Source organism: Hyla sarda, chromosome 8, assembly GCF_029499605.1.
Source record: "Hyla sarda isolate aHylSar1 chromosome 8, aHylSar1.hap1, whole genome shotgun sequence".
In the NCBI taxonomy this organism is placed as follows: domain Eukaryota; kingdom Metazoa; phylum Chordata; class Amphibia; order Anura; family Hylidae; genus Hyla; species Hyla sarda.
The window spans coordinates 185,280,752-185,302,583 of NC_079196.1; the positions used below are offsets into that span (position 1 = coordinate 185,280,752).

At 43.5% G+C, this 21,832-nt stretch overlaps 1 protein-coding gene across 3 annotated transcripts in view; it reads left to right on the plus strand.

Annotated features, from left to right (window-relative positions):
* The window catches only part of NAGA (alpha-N-acetylgalactosaminidase), a 54,165-nt gene that overhangs the window by 30,584 nt on the left and 1,749 nt on the right, over positions 1-21,832 (plus strand). For all 3 annotated transcript variants that reach the window (XM_056537141.1, XM_056537143.1, XM_056537142.1), the window contains exons 5-7: positions 3,770-3,864; positions 3,960-4,121; positions 11,557-11,754. In XM_056537141.1, the coding sequence (XP_056393116.1) occupies positions 3,770-3,864; positions 3,960-4,121; positions 11,557-11,754 (455 nt within the window). The remainder of the gene's footprint in view (positions 1-3,769; positions 3,865-3,959; positions 4,122-11,556; positions 11,755-21,832) is intronic.

Here is a 21,832-nt window from a genome sequence, read left to right on the forward strand (position 1 = left end):
TTTACATATGCAAAAGTCGTGAAACACCTGTGGGGTATTAAGGCTCACTTTATCCCTTGTTATGTTCCTCAAGGGGTCTAGTTTCCAAAATGGTATGCCATGTGGGTTTTCTTTGCTGTCCTGGCACCATAGGGGCTTCCTAAATGCAACATGCCTCCCGAGCAAAATTTGCTCTCAAAAAGCCAAATATGACTCCTCTTCTGAGCATTGTAGTTCGTTCGCAGTGCACTTCAAGTCCACTTATGGGGTACTTACTTAGAGATGGGGGTTACAAATTTTTGGGGGGAGGGTCTTTTCTGCTATTAACCCTTTAAAAAATGTGAAATTTGGGGGAAAACCAACATTTTAGTGAAAAAAAAAATGTTTTTTGTTTACATATGCAAAAGTCGTGAAACACCTGTGGGGTATTAAGGCTCACTTTATTCCTTGTTCTGTTCCTCAAGGGGTCTAGTTTTCAAAATGGTATGCCATGTTGTTTTTTTTTTTTTTGCTGTTCTGGCACCATAGGGGCTTCCTAAATGCGACATGCCCCCCAAAAATCATTTCAGAAAAACGTACTCTCCAAAATCCCCTTATCGCTCCTTCGCTTCTGAGCCCTCTACTGCGCCCGCCGAACACTTTACATAGACATATGAGGTAGAATGAGGACGGTATGACCAAATATGTGTATCACGGTATTTTTTTTAACTTACGGCGGTTCCACAGTATATAACGGTATTTTCTCACACCCCCCGCCCCAAAATCATGTGACCCGCCAGCACTGTTCTGCTCCCCCCAATTAATGATCAGCCCAGCGGGGTACTACTCACATATGTCATGTACTGCCCTCCTCCTCTTTGTTGGGGGCCACCGGCGATGGAACTCACTGTACGCCAGTGGTCTCCAACCTGCAGACCTCCAGTTGTTGCAAAACTACAACTCCCAGCATGCCCGGACAGCCAACGGCTGTCCAGGCATGCTGGGAGTTGTAGTTTTGCAACAGCTGGAGGTCTGCAGGTTTGAGACCACTGCTGTACGCTGTATCCCTATGCCCGGGCTGCAAAAGATAAAGAAAATAAACTTTTAACTCACCTACGGCCACACGCTGGGGACTGGAATGTTGACAGCCGTCAGCCTATCACCGGCCGGAGCAATGTCCCGCCCCGGCCAGTGATAGGCTGAGCCCACTGTCATGTAAGAAGCCGGCTTCCGGGCATGCTGGGAGTTGTAGATTTGCAACATCTGGAGGTCTGCAGGTTGGAGATCACTGGTGTACAGTATAGAGTTCCAGCGCCCGGTGGCCCCCAACAAAGAGGATGATGGCAGTGCTTGACATCTGTGAGTAGTACCCCGCTGGGCTGATCCTTAATTGGGGGGAGCAGAACAGTGCTGGCGGGTAAACATAGGATTAGTTCCCCGATGTGGGGACAGCGCTGCGCTGATAATACATTCCCGAGGGGGAGGGGCCCAACTGCGGTATGGGGGGAAATTCATATCGTGCAGCCCAAAAAATTTGGTATTCGGTATGAACCGGTATACAGCCCAGCCCTAATATGAGGTATGTGCTTACTCGAGAGAAATTGGGTTACACATACAAGTATACATTTTCTCCTTTTACCCCTTGTAAAAATTCAAAAATTGGGTCTACAAGAACGTGTGAGTGTAAAAAATGAAGATTTGAATTTTTTCCTGTGAAACGCCTAAAGGGTTAAAACACTTACTGAATGTCATTTTGAATACTTTGGGGGGTGCAGTTTTTATAATGGGGTCATTTGTGGGGTATTTCTAATACGAAGACCCTTCAAATCCACTTCAAACCTGAACTGGTCCCTGAAAAATAGTGAGTTTGAAAATTTTGTGAAAAATTGGAAAATTGCTGCTGAACTTTGAAGCCCTCTGGTGTCTTCCAAAAGTAAAAACTCGTCCAATTTATGATGCAATCATAAAGTAGACATATTGGATATGTGAATCCAAAAAAAAAAAATATTTGGAATATCCATTTTCCTTACAAGCTTACAGATTTGCAAAAAAGGGCTTCGTCCTAGAGGTGAAAATGGGCTGCGTCCATTAAAGACTTAGACAATTAAATTTTTACGTTTTAATTTTTTCCTCCTTGCCTTAAAAACAAAATCATAACTCTCTTATATTTTCATCCACAGACTAGTATGAGGGCTTGTTTTTTGCGTGACCAGTTGTCCGTTGTAATGCCATCACTCACCTTACCAAAAAATGTATGGCACAACCCAAAAAATACTTTGTGTGGGGAAATTAAAAATAAAACTGCAGTTTTGCTAATTTTGGAAGGTTTCGTCTTCACGCCGTGCAATTTACGGTAAAAATGATGTGTTCTTTATTCTTTGGGTCAATACAATTAAAATGATACCCGTGATAACATACTTTTTTATTACTGTTGCGCTTAAAAAAAAAAAAAATCGCAATTTTTTTTTAACCAAATGAATACATTTGAAATCCCCCTATTTTGAAGAACTATAACTTTTTCATTTTTCCGTATAAGCGGCGGTATGAAGGCTCATTTTTTTGTGCCATGATCTGTACTTTTTATTGATACCATATTTGCTTATATAAAACTTTGAATACATTTTTTATAAAAAAAATTTGGGAATAAAATGTTATTAAAAAAAGCAGCTATTTTGGACTTTTTTTTTTTTTTTTTTTTTTTTTTTTTTACACGTTCACGCTGTTCACCATACGGTATCCTTAACATTTTATTTTAATAGTTTGGATATTTATGCACACGGCGATACCAAATATGTGTATAAAATTTTTTTTTTTTTTTACACTTTTTGGGGGTGAAATAGGGAAAATGGGACAATTTATGTTTTTATTGGGGGAGGGTTTTTTTCAAATTTTTAAAACTTTTTTTTTAACTATTAAAAAAAAAAAAACTTTTTTACACTTTAATAGTCCCCATAGGGGACTATTTATAGCAATCATTCGATTGCTAATACTGTTCAGTGCTATGCAGAGGACATAGCGCTGATCAGTATTATCGGTCATCTTCTGCTCTGGTCTGATAGGGGATAAGATGTCTAGGGGTGGAGTACCCCTTTAAAGACATGCAAAGGAAAAGTAAAGCCAGTTGTCTATATGAACAAATCAGATATATTTTTAAGGTACAAAAAAGGAATGGTAAAGTTGTAAGAAACAATAAGATTGTTAGCAATGGCCAAAATCTCCCAATTTCATGTGCCCAAGTTTTAAAAAATATCCGACAAAGTGATAACTAATAAAAAACGAGTGAAAGGTGTAAAAAAAATAGTTTTTTATTTTCCCTGGCCTGCGGAAAGGTAAACCACTATTCAAATGTGAGACTCTTTGCAAACCTTCTTTTAGACATTCATTTGCCTTAAAATAAAAACTAAAACAAATATAGCCAAATAGACAGACAGACAAGCTCCTCAGAAGCAGATTAGACATGATCTGAAAGCGGTGGTAGAAAATATGCGCAAAATTTATCATGGTCACTGCGATAATATGATAAGAAAGTAAATGTTCCGAACGCTGTTTTCGCGCTGTGGTGGGTCGACTACGCCCTTCGTGACATCACGGGCACGCCCCCTCAATGCAAGTCTATGGGAGGTGGGCATGACGGACATCGCTCGCACTCCCATAGTGCAAGTCTATGGGAGGGGGGCATGACCATGCCGTAACGAGGGGCGTGTCCGACCCCCACACAGCGCGAAAACAGGTTCGGAAAATTTACTTCTGAATGCTGGCCAGTGGAGTACCTCTTTTAAAGACTCAATTCTCTAATATATTTTTAATGCAGGATATCCTAAAATGAGTGAAGCTCTAAATGCAACTGGGAGGCCAATCCTGTATTCCTGCAGCTGGCCTGCATATGAAGGAGGGCTTCCACCAAAGGTGAGCAATAGGATACAAAAACATATTTGTCATGGCTTACCACAATTCTCAGTTATTTCTAGGAAATTAAAAACCTAATGGTTACATTCTGACAGGTGAACTACACCTTGTTGGGCGAAATCTGTAACATGTGGAGAAACTTTGATGATGTTCAGGATTCATGGGACAGTGTGCTGAGCATCATAGAATGGTTTGCTGTGAACCAGGATAGTCTACAACCGGCTGCTGGCCCTGGGAGATGGAACGATCCAGATATGGTGAGAACAGGCTTAAATTGCTAAATTTTATGGGGGCATGTCATAACCTAGATACTATCTGCAAACGAGCTGTTTGACTACAGACTTCTTTTTTTTTTTTTTTAAAACAGAAGTTTTTATTAAACAATTTGTAGTTTACAAACAGACAACAAAACAAAAACCATAAACCCCATCCCCCCTACCCCCACCCACACAGAGGGGAAAAGGGTTTAGAGAGGCCAAAATAGCAGCAAAAGCCCCACCTACAAGAGTACGCACAAAGTGTGGATAAGCAAATTTACGGAAGGTAACAAGAGAATACGAAGAGGGCCGTACACAGAAACTCATAAAGAGTTTCACAGCATTAGGACATAACGCATCGAACACATACAAGACAAGCAGAACAGAAGCGACACAGAAAAGGCAACAGAAAACACAGATAGGCAAATCATCTCACTCCCCCCAACAACACTTCCATAGGGTTTTTCCGTAGATATATGGAAGGCAGACCCGGAGTGTCAATCCAGGGCCCCCAGATACGCTCAAATTTGTGTATGGCTTTCCGTTTAAGATATACACCCTTCTCCAACCTAATAATATGGTTCAATTTAGTAATGAGCTCGGATATAGTAGGAGGAGAGGCTCGCAATCAACTTGCGAGCCTGATATAGAATTCTACTAGTACCAATGTATAAGCCACCATCCTCATCCAGAACCTCCAAATACCCCAAAACACATGACAAGGCAGACAAGTGAAACGGGCAACCAAATACTCTCCCAAGCAATTGTCCCACATCAGCCCAAAATTGCGTTAAAGAAGTACAGTCCCACATCATATGAAGTAAATGGGCATCAGACATGGAGCATCTGGGACAACAGGAATCAGGGCGTACCCCAATTCTATCTAAAAATTCTGGGGTGCGATACACCCGATGGAGCAGAAAAACTTGATACCCGGTGGGCCTCCGACACGGCAAGGCGTGTGGTCATAGTCATAATCTGTGCCCATTATTCATCTGACAGTGGGCCCACGTCTGTCTCCCATTTTTCCTTAACATGGAGGGGATAAACCTCATAGTAAGAAAGCAACAGTTCCCTATACAGCATGGAAATCACTCCTTTAGTAGAATCCTGACCGAATAAGCCAGTCACCACTGTGGAGGGACCGATAGTCAAGGCACCCGCTCGTGACTGCACATCTAGTGCATGCCGTAGCTGCAGATAACGAAAAAAGAATGAGTGCTGTAAATTAAATTCCTCCTGCAGCTGAGCAAATGACTTCAGTACCGGCCCATCATACAGCTGGGAGAGGTACAATATCCCATATGAGAGCCATAGAGCAATATCAGGCAGGGAATGCAATTCTGGAAGACCCGGGTTAAACCACAATGGTGAGTATGTCACAAACACAGGATAGTGGAGGAGAGACTTAAACTTCAACCACACTTTACGGAGAAGAAGAAAAGTATGGCGTTTGTGCCGCCATTTCCAACAGATAGAGGGGGGTCACGCCCCCGATACGTTGTGAGATCAACGCCCCTGTACGTCCCATCGTATCCAACCATGCCCAACCCTTCAACTGCTGAACCTGCGATGCTAAGAAATACAACTAGGGCTTAGGGACAGACAAACCACCCGCCTCTTTACCACGTTGTAACGTTTCAAGGCAGATCCTAGCTAATTTGCCATTCCAAATAAGTTCTTGAAATAAGGACTGAATCCCATGAAAATATTTCATGGGAATCCAGATAGGAGTGTTATGCAAAATATACAAAACTGGGGCATGAGAACCATTTTAGTTAAATTACACCTGCCCATCATGGATAAGGGAAGCTTGCGCCAAGTGGACACCTTTTTGGGAACTACAATCAAACAGTGGCACTAGATTGAGAGGAACATAATCAGAGGCAGAAGCCGTGACATACACAGCTAGATACTTAAACCTAGAGACTTTAGGTAGCCCAACCCTAGCAATTATAGGCATAGGAGGGAGAGGATCCAAGGGAAGTAGTGTGGACTTATCCCAGTTGATAGCCAGGCCCGAATAACTGCCAAAGGATTCAATAAGGTTGATTAAAGGGGGAAGTGATCGCGGAGCATCGCCCAGAAAAAGGAGCATGTCAGGGGAGGCTCTTACCAACGCAGCTAGTGGATCTATAGCAATAGCAAATAAAAGGGGGACAGAGGGCATCCCTGGCGAGTGCCATGCCCCAACGGGAAAGAACAGGACAGCAGGCCATTAGCCCTAATTCTAGCACAGGGGGCAGCATATAACAACTGAACCCAATTTAAAAATACCGGTCCAAATCCTATTTGGCATATAACACTCCATAAGAAGTTCCATTCGACGCTGTCAAAAGCTTTGGCAGCGTCAAGGGAAAGCACAGCCCTACAGGGAGCATTATGAGGGTGCAGTTGTAAATTTAAGTAAAGCCTTCTAAGGCATGAATCCCGTCTGATCCCCGTGAATCAAGATAGTGATCACCGTCAGCAATCTATTGGCCAAAACCTTAGCTAGTAGTTTAACATCAGAACACAATAAAGAAATCGGTCTATAGGAACCCGCAGATAGCGGGTCCTTACCCGGCTTCAGAAGCAGCACTATAATAGCCTCTAACATAGATCTCGGTAGTCCCGTTCCCTCAGCCGCTACCCACTACACCTCCAGCAAGTTGGGAAGCAACACCTCTCGGTATTGCTTGAGATACTCATTAGGCAGGCCATCAACTCCCGGTGACTTCTCAGAAGAGAACGATCCCAATGCTAACTCCAATTCCTCAACTGTAATAGGTTCGTCCAACATATCCCTCTGAGACTGTGACAAAGCAGGGAGTGAGATACCAGCTACAAACTGATCAATCTCAGCATAGCTGTACATCAAGTTAGAGGAATAGGTCTTCTCATAAAAGGAGACTAGAGCAGTTAGAATAGTCTGATCATCGTGGATCAGCACTCCAGCACCATCACAGAGACAAGGAATACATGTCGAGCCCGACTGAGCCCTAATGGTACGAGCCAACAGGCAACCCGTACTCTTGCTACTTTCGAAATAGCGTTGCTGTTGAAAAAAATGCCTATTGTCCACCATTCGTAACAAATGCACATCCAATAAGGCTTGTGTAGACTGCCAGTTCTCTCTATTAAGGTCAGAGGGGTCTTTGAGGAACTTACGCTCCTCTAGAAGTACCTGTCGCTGTAGGGAGGTCTGAATAGCCCTGTTCTTCGATGTACAAGACGAAATATCCCTAATAAAGATACCTAAGACATATGCCTTTAGGGAATCCCAAACCATACACATGGAGGCGCTCCCCACATTAATCTCATGGAAGGCAACGATATCAGCGTGAATAGTAGCACCCACCACGGGAACCTGAAGCCAAAAAGGGTTCAGGCGCCACAGAGAGCCTCGCATTCTGGGATGGGAATCAAGAACAAAACGTATGAGGATGGGAGAATGATCAGAGAGGGTACGGGGAAGATATACCACCGACCCAACCAAGGGAAGAAGCAAATTGTTGCCTTGCGCAAAATCAATGCGAGAGAGTGAGCCATGAGAACTGGAATAACAAGAAAACTGTAGATCACCAGGATGTCGCCGCCTCCACAAATCAACCCACCCCACCTCCTCCAAAAACCTAGCCAAGCTTGTAGTCCCTGTAGTCCCAGTCCATCCCCCAGCAGGAAACCTATCTAGCACATTATTGAGGTCCCCCATTACCAGGAGCGGTGCATCAGGCAGAGAGGAAAGAAAGCATACCACTCTACGTAAGGCATCACCCGAGTACGGGGGAGGAACATATAAATCAACTATTACACACAAAAGACTGTTAAACGTGCCATATAAACACACAAACCTGCCCTTCGGGTCAATGAAACTGGAAATACGCGTAAATAAAATACTAGTATGGATAAGCACATGGACACCCCTTGCATGTGAGGAGAAGGTGGCGTGGAAGGTATGGCCGAACCACGGTTTATTCAATAAATGTACTGTATCACTAGTGAGGTGCGTCTCAGAGAGACACAATATGGCAGGCTGATATGACCTGAGAGCCTAGAAAACAGCTAAATGTTTAGTAGGGTCGTTAAGACCCCTTACATGCCACGCCACCACCGTCATGTGATTAGCCATGAGACCACCTGGGGGATATAAATGACAACCGGATAAAACATAGGCCGAAATACTGTAAAGAATAAAAAACGGAACAAGGTAGCTTAACAAAAGGACAGGGCAGAGGCCATGAAGAGACAGAAAGGCATAGAGCTGAAACAGTAATATAACACACATTCCGCTACAGCACATAGAGAGCATGTATGAGAGCACCAGAGAAAAAAGGCAGGGACAAACGTGAACGGGCAGACGTGGGGGCCGAGCAATCACAAAGAAAAGACAATACTGCACAAAAGATCAGAAGGGAAGACACGGTATCACAAAAACACCCCAGACAAACAACAAACCAAATAATCGCAACTTGCAAAATAGGAGGCAAACAAATAGCCCAAGTAGGGTGAGCAGGTAGCATGAGTAACAAGTAGGTCACAGTACCGACATCCTGCGCCCAGGGCCGAGCTTGGAAAAGCATAAGAAAATATAGGAGGACATTTGGCAACAGTACCTGGTGCCTAGAGAATAAAAACAAGTTATAACCAGCAAAAACAATGAGAATGGCAAGAAACACAAAGTAGCATTATAACACAGGAGGACACTCTCATAGTTCCACACAGGTAGCTGGGTCACTTAGCAGCCACCAAGAAATTACTGCACACCGCCATGACCAATAAGCTCCGAGAACAGTCCCGAGGTAACTTCAAGGTCCAGTGCATCAGATCTAAACCTCATGACCATCCAGCCATTCCGCAGCTGCCATAGAAGTATCGAACATATGAGTAGTTCCGAGGGCAACCACACGGAGGCGTGCAGGGTAGAGCATAGAGTACATCACATTCAATGCATGCAAGCGACATTTAACGTCAGTAAATTTAGCACGCCTCTTCACAACTTTAGCCGAAAAGTCAGGAAACAAGGAGACACGATGACCATCAATAGCAAGAGAGTCCATGTCCCGATCCTTGTAATGGAGAATCCGGACAAGAACGGCCCTTGGCTGCGCCCCAGGTGGAAGAGGGCGAGTAGGCACTCTATGAGCGCGTTCCACAGCGAACAGAGGGGTCAGAGTCTCCCGGCCAAATGTATTAAGGAGACAATTTTCAAAAAATTCCCCAGGATTGCGACCCTCCACCTTTTCCGGAACACATACCAGGCGCACATTATTCCGCCTAAGACGGTTCTCCATATGATCCGACTTAGCGGCAAGAGCAGTTAGATGAGTAATCACACGGTGCATGTCTCTCTGAAGCAGAGGGACCTGGTCCTCAATAACTCCCATTCTCTCCTCCACTGCACTGACCCTCTCGGACACTTTTTGCATGTCATGACGGATAAGATTAACGTCCTCACGCAAGCTGCCCAGTAATAATTTAACATCTGAGTTGCCCTTAGATACGGCCAGGAACACATCCTTCAGAGTGGGGCTAGGAGGAGAGGAGGATGCAAGAGTATGCAAAGGAACACTGTCCATTCCAGCAGTGGAGGCGTTATCCTGCACAGGGGAGAATACAGCAGTGGTGGGGTTGATATGCATAGGGGAAGACACAGCAGTGGTATGTAACTCCAGCAGGGAAGCAGCAGCAGCACATGAGGGCAGGGGGGAGATGGTAGAGGAGTCCCCAGATATAGCGTGCCACTCTCCAGTACAGGCAGGGTTAATGGACGAGCTGTGTGCAACAGCAGGCTGCTCAGGGCTTTTACTCACTGTGGACTCCAAAGCTGCAGAAGGGTTCATAGCTGTAGCCGGCCAGTCAGACCCTCCACCGTCTTCAGCACTCTAGGGACACTCCGGCTCCATCCCCAGCCTCTCAGCTGCCGCCTCGGGCAAAATGCTGCCAGCGCTCCGTCACCAGAGCAAGGCAAGATGGCGCCGAACCTCCTCGCCCCTCCGCCTCCACACCGTCCAGTGGCTCCGGGCCTTTTTGTTTCTCTTGCGCCCACGGTCATTTACAGCTCCAGGCACTTTCCGACAGCAGCAGGTGGGTGCACAAAGAACAAATACGCCAAGTCCCAGGATAATAAACAGGATACAAGCGGAGCCCTGTGCCGGTGCGACCGCTCACATGCCGCGCCAAGCCACGCCCTGACTACAGACTTCTAAAAAAATTGCTGTACTCAGAAAAAGGAAATGTGGTTAAAGGGGTACTCCGGGGAACTGAATCCATAGCCCATCTTTTTCCTCTCATCAACCCATTTGCTCTCTGTAGCTAATAAATGATATTTAGACAATTTTCCCTCTTTGGTTGTCACTTACATACATAAAGTGGGGCAATGACATCATCCAGCCATCCACTCTGTCTCTGTCCAAGTCCCTCTCTGAAAGCAGCACCCACCCTCCTGAGAGAGACACACCAAGCAGTTTTGGCCCTGCACTGATAACTCATTCTCCCTTTAGTGCTTTAGCTCCAAAACCACCACACTACCTGGATTTGTTCCCTGTAAACCATCCTGCCTGATATGCATGGCTCTGGGGCTATCTATAGCTATATAAATATATATAAAATATATATATACACACACAGTGGTCCCTCAAGTTACAATACTAATTGGTTCCAGGACGACCATTGTATGTTGAAACCATTGTATGTTGAGACCATAACTCTATGGAAACCTAGTATTGGATTCTGCAGCCACCAAAATGTCATCCAAAAATAGGAAAAAGTGAGGATTAAACAAAAATAAGTAGATGGCTAATATAGATAAAGCAGGTCCTTACATATAAAAGTAAGAAAGATCTGCTGGTTGCTGTAAATCACGGTCTATGTAGAGGACAGGACCTTTTTCAGGGTCCTGTACAGTACACGCAATGTCATAAAAAATAATGGAGCTGCCCTCACCTGGTGTCCAAAGGAGCAGCTAACCCTGGCACAGGTAAAGAGTACAGAACATGTAATACCTCCCTGTACTGTAGGGAGGTGCTACCAGACAGGAATTCAGTGCATGCGCTTCAGTAATACAGGGTTTTTTTAGCAGTAAAATGCCCATTTTGATTGGTCAGTTTTTCCAGGCACTAACACATTTCACAGATCTGGACTGTCCGTAGAATTGTATGTTGAAACCATTGTATGTTGAGGCCATTTAAGAGTTGAGGGTTCACTGTACTTCCCTGGGGTATCCCTTTTAAGAATTTTGACATTGTTGAGCAGAGATGTAGGTGTGGTCATACAGCTGTAGTTCTTATGTTTTATTATATCTGGACGTGCATCATGCACAAGTTAAGTTGCAATGTTTTTAAACTGAATCTGTTATCTCCACATTCCCCTTAATTGAATAAAACAATGAGACTAGTAATTACTATCATTGAGATTTCATATGCCGTAATATTTTTTTTTTCAATTTCCATTTTAGCTGATTGTTGGTGATTTTGGACTGAGCTATGACCAATCTAAATCACAGCTGGCTATTTGGGCAATTCTGGCAGCCCCACTGATCATGTCCAATGACTTGAGGACCATCTCCGACGATGCAAAGGATCTACTGCAAAATCGTCTGATGATATATATTAATCAGGATCCTCTTGGGAAGCAGGGGAAACGGATTGCAAAGGTGTGTGTAACAATTACTAATGATTATTTACATTGTATTACCCTAGATTTGTCTATACGCTTGCATGCTACACCGTTTAAATCTGGAAAAAAAAATTAGAGTCTGAAAATTGTGTTTGGTATGTTTATATAACATTGATGTGGAAAAACCAACTGGTCCAAATTGCTCCTATTCACATTCTACTCAGGTATGATTAGGAGAGATTGACAGCCCATGAGTTATTTTTTCTAAATTTACGGACAGGCTGTAAGACATTCACACATAGTAGGAAACCCTATCTTCAAATCGTTTTATGCCTAATGGCCAGAATGGAAATGGCAAGGTTTCAGGATTACAATAAAATATAGATAGTAAAATGGAAAATTTGAAAATTAAGGGGAATGTGTCATTTTTTACATGTTGTAAATATTTTTGGAAATCTTTAAAAAAAAATCATATGTCAGAAAATATGAAAAATAATTATTAAAGTTTTCTTATATCCCACTGTTGACCAGTAGAGGGAGCTAAAATGAGAATGTGAAGAGAGAGTAATTTGAAACTTGGCTGCTGCCGGTACGGCCTCATCTGGAATATGCTGTTCAGTTTTGGGCACCAGTCCATAAAAGGGACACTGTGGAGCTGGAAGGGGTGCAGAGACGCGCGACTAAACTAATATGGGGCATGGAGCATCTTAGCTATGAGGAGCGATTAAAGGAGTTAAAATTGTTTAGTCTTGAGAAGAGGGGTAATTAATTTTTAGGGGTATTTTCTGCTATTACCCTTTTTAAAAATTAAACATTTTTGTGAAAACAAGCATTTTAGGTAAATTTTTTTTTTTTTTTTTTACATTTGCAAAAGTCGTGAAACACCTGTGGGGTATTAAGGTTCACTTTATCCCATGTTACATTCCCCGAGGGGTCTAGTTTCCAAAATGGTATGCCATGTGTTTTTTTTTTTGCTGTTCTGGCACCATAAGGGCTTCCTAAATGCAACATGCCCCCCAAAAACCATTTCAGAAAAACGTACTCTCCAAAATCCCCTTGTCGCTCCTTCCATTCTGAGCCCTCTACTGCGCCCGCCGAACACTTTACATAGACATATGAGGTATGTCCTTACTCGAGAGAAATTGGGCTACAAATAGAAGTAAAAATTTTGTCCTTTTACCCCTTGTAAAAATTCAAAAATTGGGTCTACAAGAACATGAGTGTAAAAAATGAAGATTGTGAATTTTCTCCTTCACTTTGCTGCTATTCCTGTGAAACACCTAAAGGGTTAAAACACTTACTGAATGTCGTTTTGAATACTTTGGGGGGTGTAGTTTTCATAATGGGGTCATTTATGGGGTATTTCTAATATGAAGACCCTTCAAATCCACTTCAAACCTGAACTGGTCCCTGAAAAATACTGAGTTTGAAAATTTTGTGAAAAATCGGAAAATTGCTGCGGAACTTTGAAGCCCTCTGGTGTCTTCCAAAAGTAAAAACTTGTCAATTTTATGATGCAAACATAAAGTAGACATATTGTATATGTGAACCAAAAAAAAATGTATTTGTAATATCCATTTTCCTTACAAGCAGAAAGCTTCAAAGTTAGAAAAATGCTAAATTTTCTAATTTTTCATCAAATTTGGGGATTTTTCACCAAGAAAGGATGCAAGTTACCACAAAATGTTACCACTATGTTAAAGTAGAATATGTCACGAAAAAACAAACAATCTCGGAATCAGAATGATAACTAAAAGCATTCCAGAGTTATTAATGTTTAAAGTGACAGTGGTCAGATGTGCAAAAAACGCTCCGGTCCTTAAGGCCAAAATGGGCTCTGTCCTGAAGGGGTTAAGGGGGGATATGATAAATGTATATAAGTATATTAATGGCCCATACAAAAAATATGGAGAAAAACTGTTCCAGGTTAAACCCCCCCAAAGGACGAGGGGGCACTCCCTCCGTCTGGAGAAGAAAAAGTTTAGTCTCAAGGGGCGACACGCCTTCTTTACCATGAGAACTGTGAACTTATGGAACAGTCTACCTCAGGAACTGGTCACAGCAGGAAAAATTAACAGCTTTAAAACAGGATTAGATACATTCCTGGAACAAAATAACATTAATGCTTATGAAGAAATATAAAATCCCATCCCTTCCCCAATATCGCGCCACACCCCACCCTTCAATTCCCTGGTTGAACTTGATGGACATATGTCTTTTTTCGACCGTACTAACTATGTAACTATGCTGCAAATTTGACTCACCCCTCTCCCTGCTGGTGACCTCACACCTCCCTTCCTCCTGTGTCTGTGCAAGAGGAGGGGGAGAAATTCCACTGTGCCACGCCATCTTGTTGGTGACAACAGTGGTAAAGTACAACTGCTACAGATTAATGGTATATTCACATAAGAAAAATCTGCTGCAAATTTTCTTGGTAAAAAAAAAAAAAAAAAAAATCTGCAGCATATTACAATACCAGTGGATGACATTTTAACAGATCTATTTCATGGTTGACAGTCTAGTGTAAACCTCTCCCCCTGCAGTCAGTCTGCAATGACCCAGTAAGGGACAGACCTAGTCAGGGACACATGTACACTCATTACAGAGACACATGCAGACCCTGTACTGAGCGTACGTGTGTACATGACTGTACTGAGACACACATGCATGTTTAGGGCAGACAGGTACACATGTAGGATCAGTACAGTAAGGGATGCACGCTCATTACAGTCGGGTATGCTGAGTAAGAGACACACGCACACTCAGTACAGTCAGTACACATGTATGCTCAGTACAGAGACACATGCATATGCATGCTAATACAATCAGATACACACACACACTTAATACAGAGACACATGCAAGCTCTGTACCGTCAGGTATACATGTACACTTAGTACGAAGAGGCTAGCACATGCACGCTCAGTTGAGACACATGCACATTCAATATAGTCAGGTAAACGCATATGCTTAGTACAGAGACACACATATGCCTAGTACTGTCAGGTACACACATACACTCAGTACAGAGACACACACATGCATGTATAGTACAATCAGGTATATACGTATGCTCAGTATAGAGACATGCACGCGTAGTACAATTAAGTATATACGTACACTCAGTACAGTCAGGTACACATAAATGTATGCTCATACAGAAAGGCTATTGTGCTGGCTATCTTTCTTTTTCCTTGTATGTACAATTCAGGGGGAAATGGCACCCTCTTTAGCTGTGCACCCCTCCCCCTTTCTCACAGGTGGAGTTTTAAATGGATCCAGCATGTCACCCAGTCAGAGGCTATATGCCCAGCAGAGGTGAGTGGATAGTTGAGTGTTAGGCTCAGAATTTGTGCTAGGTTCCCATCCTAAATGAGGCCACCTCCCCGTGGTGGATGGGGAACACGTTTTGATCAAAAAGTGCGCTAAGAATTTTTGACCAATGTGTGCTGCTGCAATCCTCTTTTTTTTGTATACACATGTATGCTCATACAGAAACACATGCACACTCAGTACAGTCAGGTAAACAGATGTTGATATGCATGCTCAATATAGTAAGGTACACACGTACACTCAGTTAAGAGACACATGCATGCTCAATACAGTCAGGTACGCTCATACAGAGACACGCACATGAACGCTCAGTACAGTCAGGTACATGCATATGCTCAGTACAGAGACATGCATATGCACGCTCAGTAGTCAGGTACACAAGTACACTCAGTAAAGACACTTGCATGCTCTGTACAGTCAAGTACATACGTATGCTCAGTACAGAGACACATGCATATGCACGCTCAAAAGTGTGAGGTACAACTAAGTTTGGGGCAACACCAGCATATTAGTGTAAAAATACCCTATATACGGAAATACCCCATATGTGGCACTAAACTGTTGCCTTGAAATACGACATGGCTCAGGGGTGAGAGAGCGCCATGCGCATTTCAGGCCTAAATTACAAGATGTGCATAGGGACGGACCCGGATGCAAGCATAGCGTTTGCCTCTTCCACCAAAAATACCCTACGGCAGTGTTTCCCAAATAGCCTGGACAGTCAATGCAACAGCTGGAGGCACTGCCGTACGAGACATTTAAAATTTTGGGGGGGAGGATTCTGTGTAAGAGGGTGTATATGTACATGTTTTACTCTTTATTTTGTATAGTGTAGTGTTTTTAGGGTCCATTCACAAGGGCGTTGGTTTTCAGTGAGTTTCCTGCTGTGAGTTTGAGCCGTGGTGGATAATTTGCCACAGCTCAAACTCGAATCGGGAAACTCACTGTAAACCCCCTGTAAACTTTTTTTTTTTTTCTTGGGGGGGGGCACAGACCTCCAGATGTTGCAAAACTATAACTCTCAGCATGCACTAACAGAACGTGCATGCTGGGAGTTGTAGTTTTGGAACAGCTGGAGGCACATTGGTGGGGAAACACTGAGTTAGGTAACAGACTAACTCAGTTTCCCCACCAGTGTGACTCCAGCTGTTGCAAAACTACAACGCCCAGCATGTTTTGACAGCTGAAGGACATGCTGGGAGTTGTAGTTATGCAACAGCTGGAAGCACACAACTACAACTCCCAGCATGCCTGGATAGCCATTTGCTGTCCATTCATGCTGGGTGTTGTAGTGGCCACAGTTTAGAGACCACTGCACAATGATCTCCAAACTGTCGCCCTCCAGATTTTGCAAAACTACGGATTTTGCTAAACTATAAATCCCAGCATGCCCAGACAGCAAACTGATATCTGGGCATGCTGGAAGCTGTAGTTTTGCAACATCTGGAGGCACCCTGGTTTGGGAAACACTGGCATGGAGGTGCGACACTGTGTGAACCAGTGTTTCCCAACCAGGATGTTGCAAAACTACAAGTCCCAGCATGCCCAGACAGCTAAATGCTGTCTGGGCATGCTGGAAGTTGTAGTTTTGCAACATCCTGGTTGGGAAACACTGCTTCACACACAGCTTTCCAAGGCTTCTGAATGGCACATGATCTTTTTAGCACTAACATCTCTAGCCATTTCAGGTGCATGGGAAAACTGTGTTTCAAGCTGTGTGATCAAGCAGCCGAGATTTGAAAATTACGCAATTTGTGTAACTCCCATTGACTTTAATGGGAGTTACGCAAACTGCATAGCCTCGCTGGCTAGTCTGTTTGCGTAACTCCGACCTTCTGTGCACAAGGTCAAGCGAATGCGCCAAAATCACTAATTGTAAGTAAACCAGACGCTCTGCGTCTGCATTTCTCTATGTTTCGACATTACCGCAGAGCAAGTGTGCTCCTGTTGTGAAGTGATGTCAGCACACTTGCTCTGGTTAATGCCAGCCCCCATAATACAGGTTTGTTTATAAATATTAAGTAAACAAAAATACTAAAAGCTAAATATACATTTAAAATAGATAAACTTTATAATAAAATGTAATTCATTAATAAAAAAGAATTTGACCTTTTCCCTTTAAAAACATTATTATAACTTCTTAAAAATATTATTAAAGGAGAACTTTGGCAAAATATAAGTAGCTGATCACTGGTAGTCTGAAGGATGGGACCCGGCGGTCAGTGAGGAGCGTGTGCTGCAGACGGCACACGCTACATTCATTTATATGGGAGTGCACTCTGGCATCATCGGCGCTCTTGTAGAAATTAATGGAGCACATGAAGTTTGCCGGTAGAAGACTAAGAAAGCCGGGGCCCGTTCCGGGGATCTAAGGGGTCCCAGTGGTCAGATCCTCTGCGATCAGCTACTTATCCCCTATCCTGTGGATGAGTTAACTTTTGCTGGAGTTCTTCTTTAACATAAAAATATGATTTGAACAAAAGGTCATTTACTGATTACACATTAGGCCCCTTTCACACTATAAAAATTCATCCGTAATGAACTTCCGTCATAAAATTCTTGAAAATCGGCCATTAAACGGCCTTTAGAAAATCCCTAACTGCCATTAGAAAATCCCATTTAGTCTATGGGATTTTTCTAATAGCCGTTTTAACCCGTTCTCAATAACGACCGTTATTGATAACGAGTTAAAACGACTATTAGAAAAATCCCATAGACTAAATGTGATATTCTAGCGGCCGTTAGGGATTTTCTAACTGACGTTTTTTAAAGATTTTTATGACTGACTTTCATTACGGATTAATTTTTATAGTGTGAAAGGGGACTTACCTGTAAACTCAAAAACCTTTAACTTTTTAATTTATTGTGCCTTTTTACCACTTCTTCATTCACTACCTGTCTAGTCTTTATAAACTTGTGTCCTGAACATGTAACCGTAGAATAATACATTCATGTGAAATGGCTGCAGTCACATTTCAAATTTCACAGGTCAGCATGGCAGAGAATAAATGAGAAATGGAAATGGAAGTATATTAAAATGTTTGTTTGTTTGTTTTTGGCCATTTCAGAACTCTTTATAAAATCCTTTAAAATCCCTGCGACACTGATATTCATTTTAATAGGTTGTAAGTGACCATGTTTGGTCAGATCCTTTAAAGAGTACCCATCATGATCTTGATACTTTTTTTTTAATGTATTTGTTAATCCTCTTAGTTCACTCCCTACATCATGATAAACCGCCCCTGCCTTTATTTTTTTATTACTTTTTAGCTTTTTCCTTGATATTGTTCAGTATTTTTTGCTGAGTCTCAATCCGCTCTATAGACTGGGAAGGAACATTTTCCAGCAGGTGTGACATCATCTGAAGCCCTGCTGGAGAGAACTTCCACCCTCTTTTTGCTACACACAGACAAGAGCAGATCAGTGCGAGATGGGCTGTGATTGGCTGAAACCGCAACCCCCCCTCCCCAAGCTCTCTGAAGTCTTACTCTATACACTGTGCTGAGCTGAGGTCCCACCTGCATTTCCGGACTTTGTCTCCTGCAGTAGCCTGGTAGAGACAAATCTGCAAGCAGGACTACAGGCAGGACCACAAGGAGGACCCATGGTGGCCGAACTTTAACCCCTTCAGGAAGGAGCCCATTTTGGCCTTAAGGACCGGAGCGTTTTTTGCACATCTGACCACTGTCACTTTAAACATTAATAACTCTGGAATGCTTTTACTGATCATTCTGATTCCGAGATTGTTTTTTCGTGACGTATTCTACTTTAACATAGTGGTAAATTTTTGTCGATACTTGCATCCTTTCTTGGTGAAAAATCCGTAAATTTGATGAAAAATTAGAAAATTTTGCATTTTTCTAACTTTGAAGCTCTCTGCTTGTAAGGAAAATGAATATTACGAATACATTTTTTTTTTATTCACATATACAATATGTCTACTTTATGTTTGCATCATAAAATTGATGAGTTTTTACTTTTGGAAGACACCAGAGGGCTTCAACGGTCAGCAGCAATTTTCCGATTTTTCACAAAATTTTCAAACTCAGTATTTTTCAGGGACCAGTTCAGGTTTGAAGTGGATTTGAAGGGTCTTCATATTAGAAATACCCCATAAATGACCCCATTATAAAAACTACACCCCCCAAAGTATTCAAAATGACATTCAGTAAGTGTTTTAACCCTTTAGGTGTTTCACACGAATAGCAGCAAAGTGAAGGAGAAAATTCACAATCTTAATTTTTTACACTTACATGTTCTTGTAGACCCAATTTTTGAATTTTTACAAGGGGTAAAAGGACAAAATTTTTACTTGTATTTGTAGCCCAATTTCTCTCGAGTAAGCACATACCTCATATGTCTATGTAAAGTGTTCGGCGGGCGCAGTAGAGGGCTCAGAAGGGAAGGAGCGACAAGGGGATTTTGGAGAGTACGTTTTTCTGAAATGGTTTTTGGGGGACATGTCGCCTTTAGGAAGCCCTTATGGTGCCAGAACAGCAAAAAAAAAAACACATGACATACCATTTTGGAAACTAGACCCCTCGGGGAATGTAACATGGGATAAAGTGAACCTTAATACCCCACAGGTGTTTCACGACTTTTGCAAATGTAAAAAAAATAAAAATAATTTTTACCTAAAATGCTTGTTTTCCCAAACATTTTAAATTTTTAAAAAGGGTAATAGCAGAAAATACCCCTAAAAATTTGAAGCCCAATTTCTCCCGATTCAGAAAACACCCCATATGGGGGTGAAAAGTGCTCTGCTGGCGCACTACAGGTCTCGGAAGAGAAGGAGTCACATTTGGCTTTTTGAAAGCAAATTTTGCTCTGGGGGCATGCCGCATTTAGGAAGCCCCTATGGTGCCAGGACAGCAAAAATCCCCCCACATGGCATATCATTTTGGAAACTAGACCCCTCGGGGAACGTAACAAGGGGTTAAGTGAACCTTTATACCCCACAGGTGTTTCACGACTTTTGCATATGTAAAAAAAATAAAAAAAAATTTTACCTAAAATGCTTGTTTTCCCCAAAATTTTACATTTTAAAAAAGGGTAAAAGCAGAAAATACCCCCCAAAATTTGTAACACAATTTCTCCCGAGTACGGCGATACCCCATATGTGACCCTAAACTGTTGCCTTGAAATACGACAGGGCTCCAAAGTGAGAGCGCCATGCGCATTTGAGGCCTAAATTAGGGACTTGCATAGGGGTGGACATAGGGGAATTCTACGCCAGTGATTCCCAAACAGGGTGCCTCCATCTGTTGCAAAACTCCCAGCATGCCTGGACAGTCAACGGCTGTCCGACAATACTGGGAGTTGTTTTGCAACAGCTGGAGGCTCCGTTCTGGAAACAGTGGCGTACCAGACGTTTTTCATTTTTATTGGGGAGGGGGGCTGTGTAGGGGTATGTGTATACGTAGTGTTTTTTACTTTTTATTTTATTTTTTGTGTTAGTGTAGTGTAGTGTTTTTAGTGTACAGTCGCACGGGCGGGGGTTCACAGTAGTTTCTCGCTGGCAGTTTGAGCTGCAGCAGAAAGTTTGCGGCAGCTCAAACTTGCAGCCAGATACTTACTGTAATCCTCCGCCCATGTGAGTGTACCCTGTACGTTCACATTGGGGGGGGGGGGACATCCAGCTGTTGCATAACTACAACTCCCAGCATGCCCGTTGGCTGTCGGTGACTGCTGAGAGTTGTAGTTTTGCAACAACTGTAGGCATACTGGTTATGTATCACTGAGTTTGTGACCTAACTCAGTGTTTCACAACCAGTGTGCCTCCAGCTGTTGCAAAACTACAACTCCCAGCATGTACGGTGCATGGTGTACGGTGACTGCTGAGAGTTGTAGTTTGCAACAGCTGGAGGCACACCAGTCGTGAAACACTGAGTTAGTTAAAAAAAAAAATCTGAGTTTCAAAACCAGTGTGCCTTCAGCTGTTGCAAAACTACAACTCTCAGCAGTCACCGACAGCCACCGACATGCACCATTACAACTCCCAGCATGCACTTTAGCTGTTTGTGCAAGCTGGGAGTTGTAGTTATACAACAGCTGAAGGTACACTTTTCCATAGAAAAAATGTGCCTCCAGCTGTTGCAAAACCATAAGTCCCAGCATGCCCATAAGGGAATGCTGGGAGTTGTGGTGGTCTGCCTCCTGCTGTTGCATAACTACAGCTCCCTGCATGCCCTTTTTGCATGCTGGGAGCTGTTGCTAAGCAACAGCAGGAGGCTGTCACTCACCTCCAACGATCCTCGCCGCACAGGTCAGTCCCTCGTCGTCTCCGCCGCCGCCGCTGCTCCTGGGGCCCGGATCCCAACAGGGGCGCCGGGGATCGGGGTCCCCAGCACCCGGGGTGCACGTCCCGCACCCGCTCACGTCCTCCGGAAGAGGGGCGGAGCGGGTGCGGGAGTGACACCCGCAGCAGGCGCCCTGATTGGTCGGCCGGTAATCCGGCCGACGAATCAGGGCGATCGTGAGGTGGCACCAGTGCCACCTCACCCCTGCAGGCTCTGGCTGTTCGGGGCCGTCAGAGACACTGGAGACCCGATTGATCCAGAATCGCCGCAGATCGCTGGACTGAATTGCGATCGCCGACATGGGGGGGCATAATGACCCCCCTGGGCGATATGTCGGGATGCCTGCTGAACGATTTCAGCAGGCATCCGGCTCCGGTCCCCAACCGGCTAGCGGTGGGGGCCGGAATTCCCACGGGCGTATGGATACGCCCTCGGGCCTTAAGGACTCGGGATGCAGGGCGTATCCATACGCCCTATGTCCTG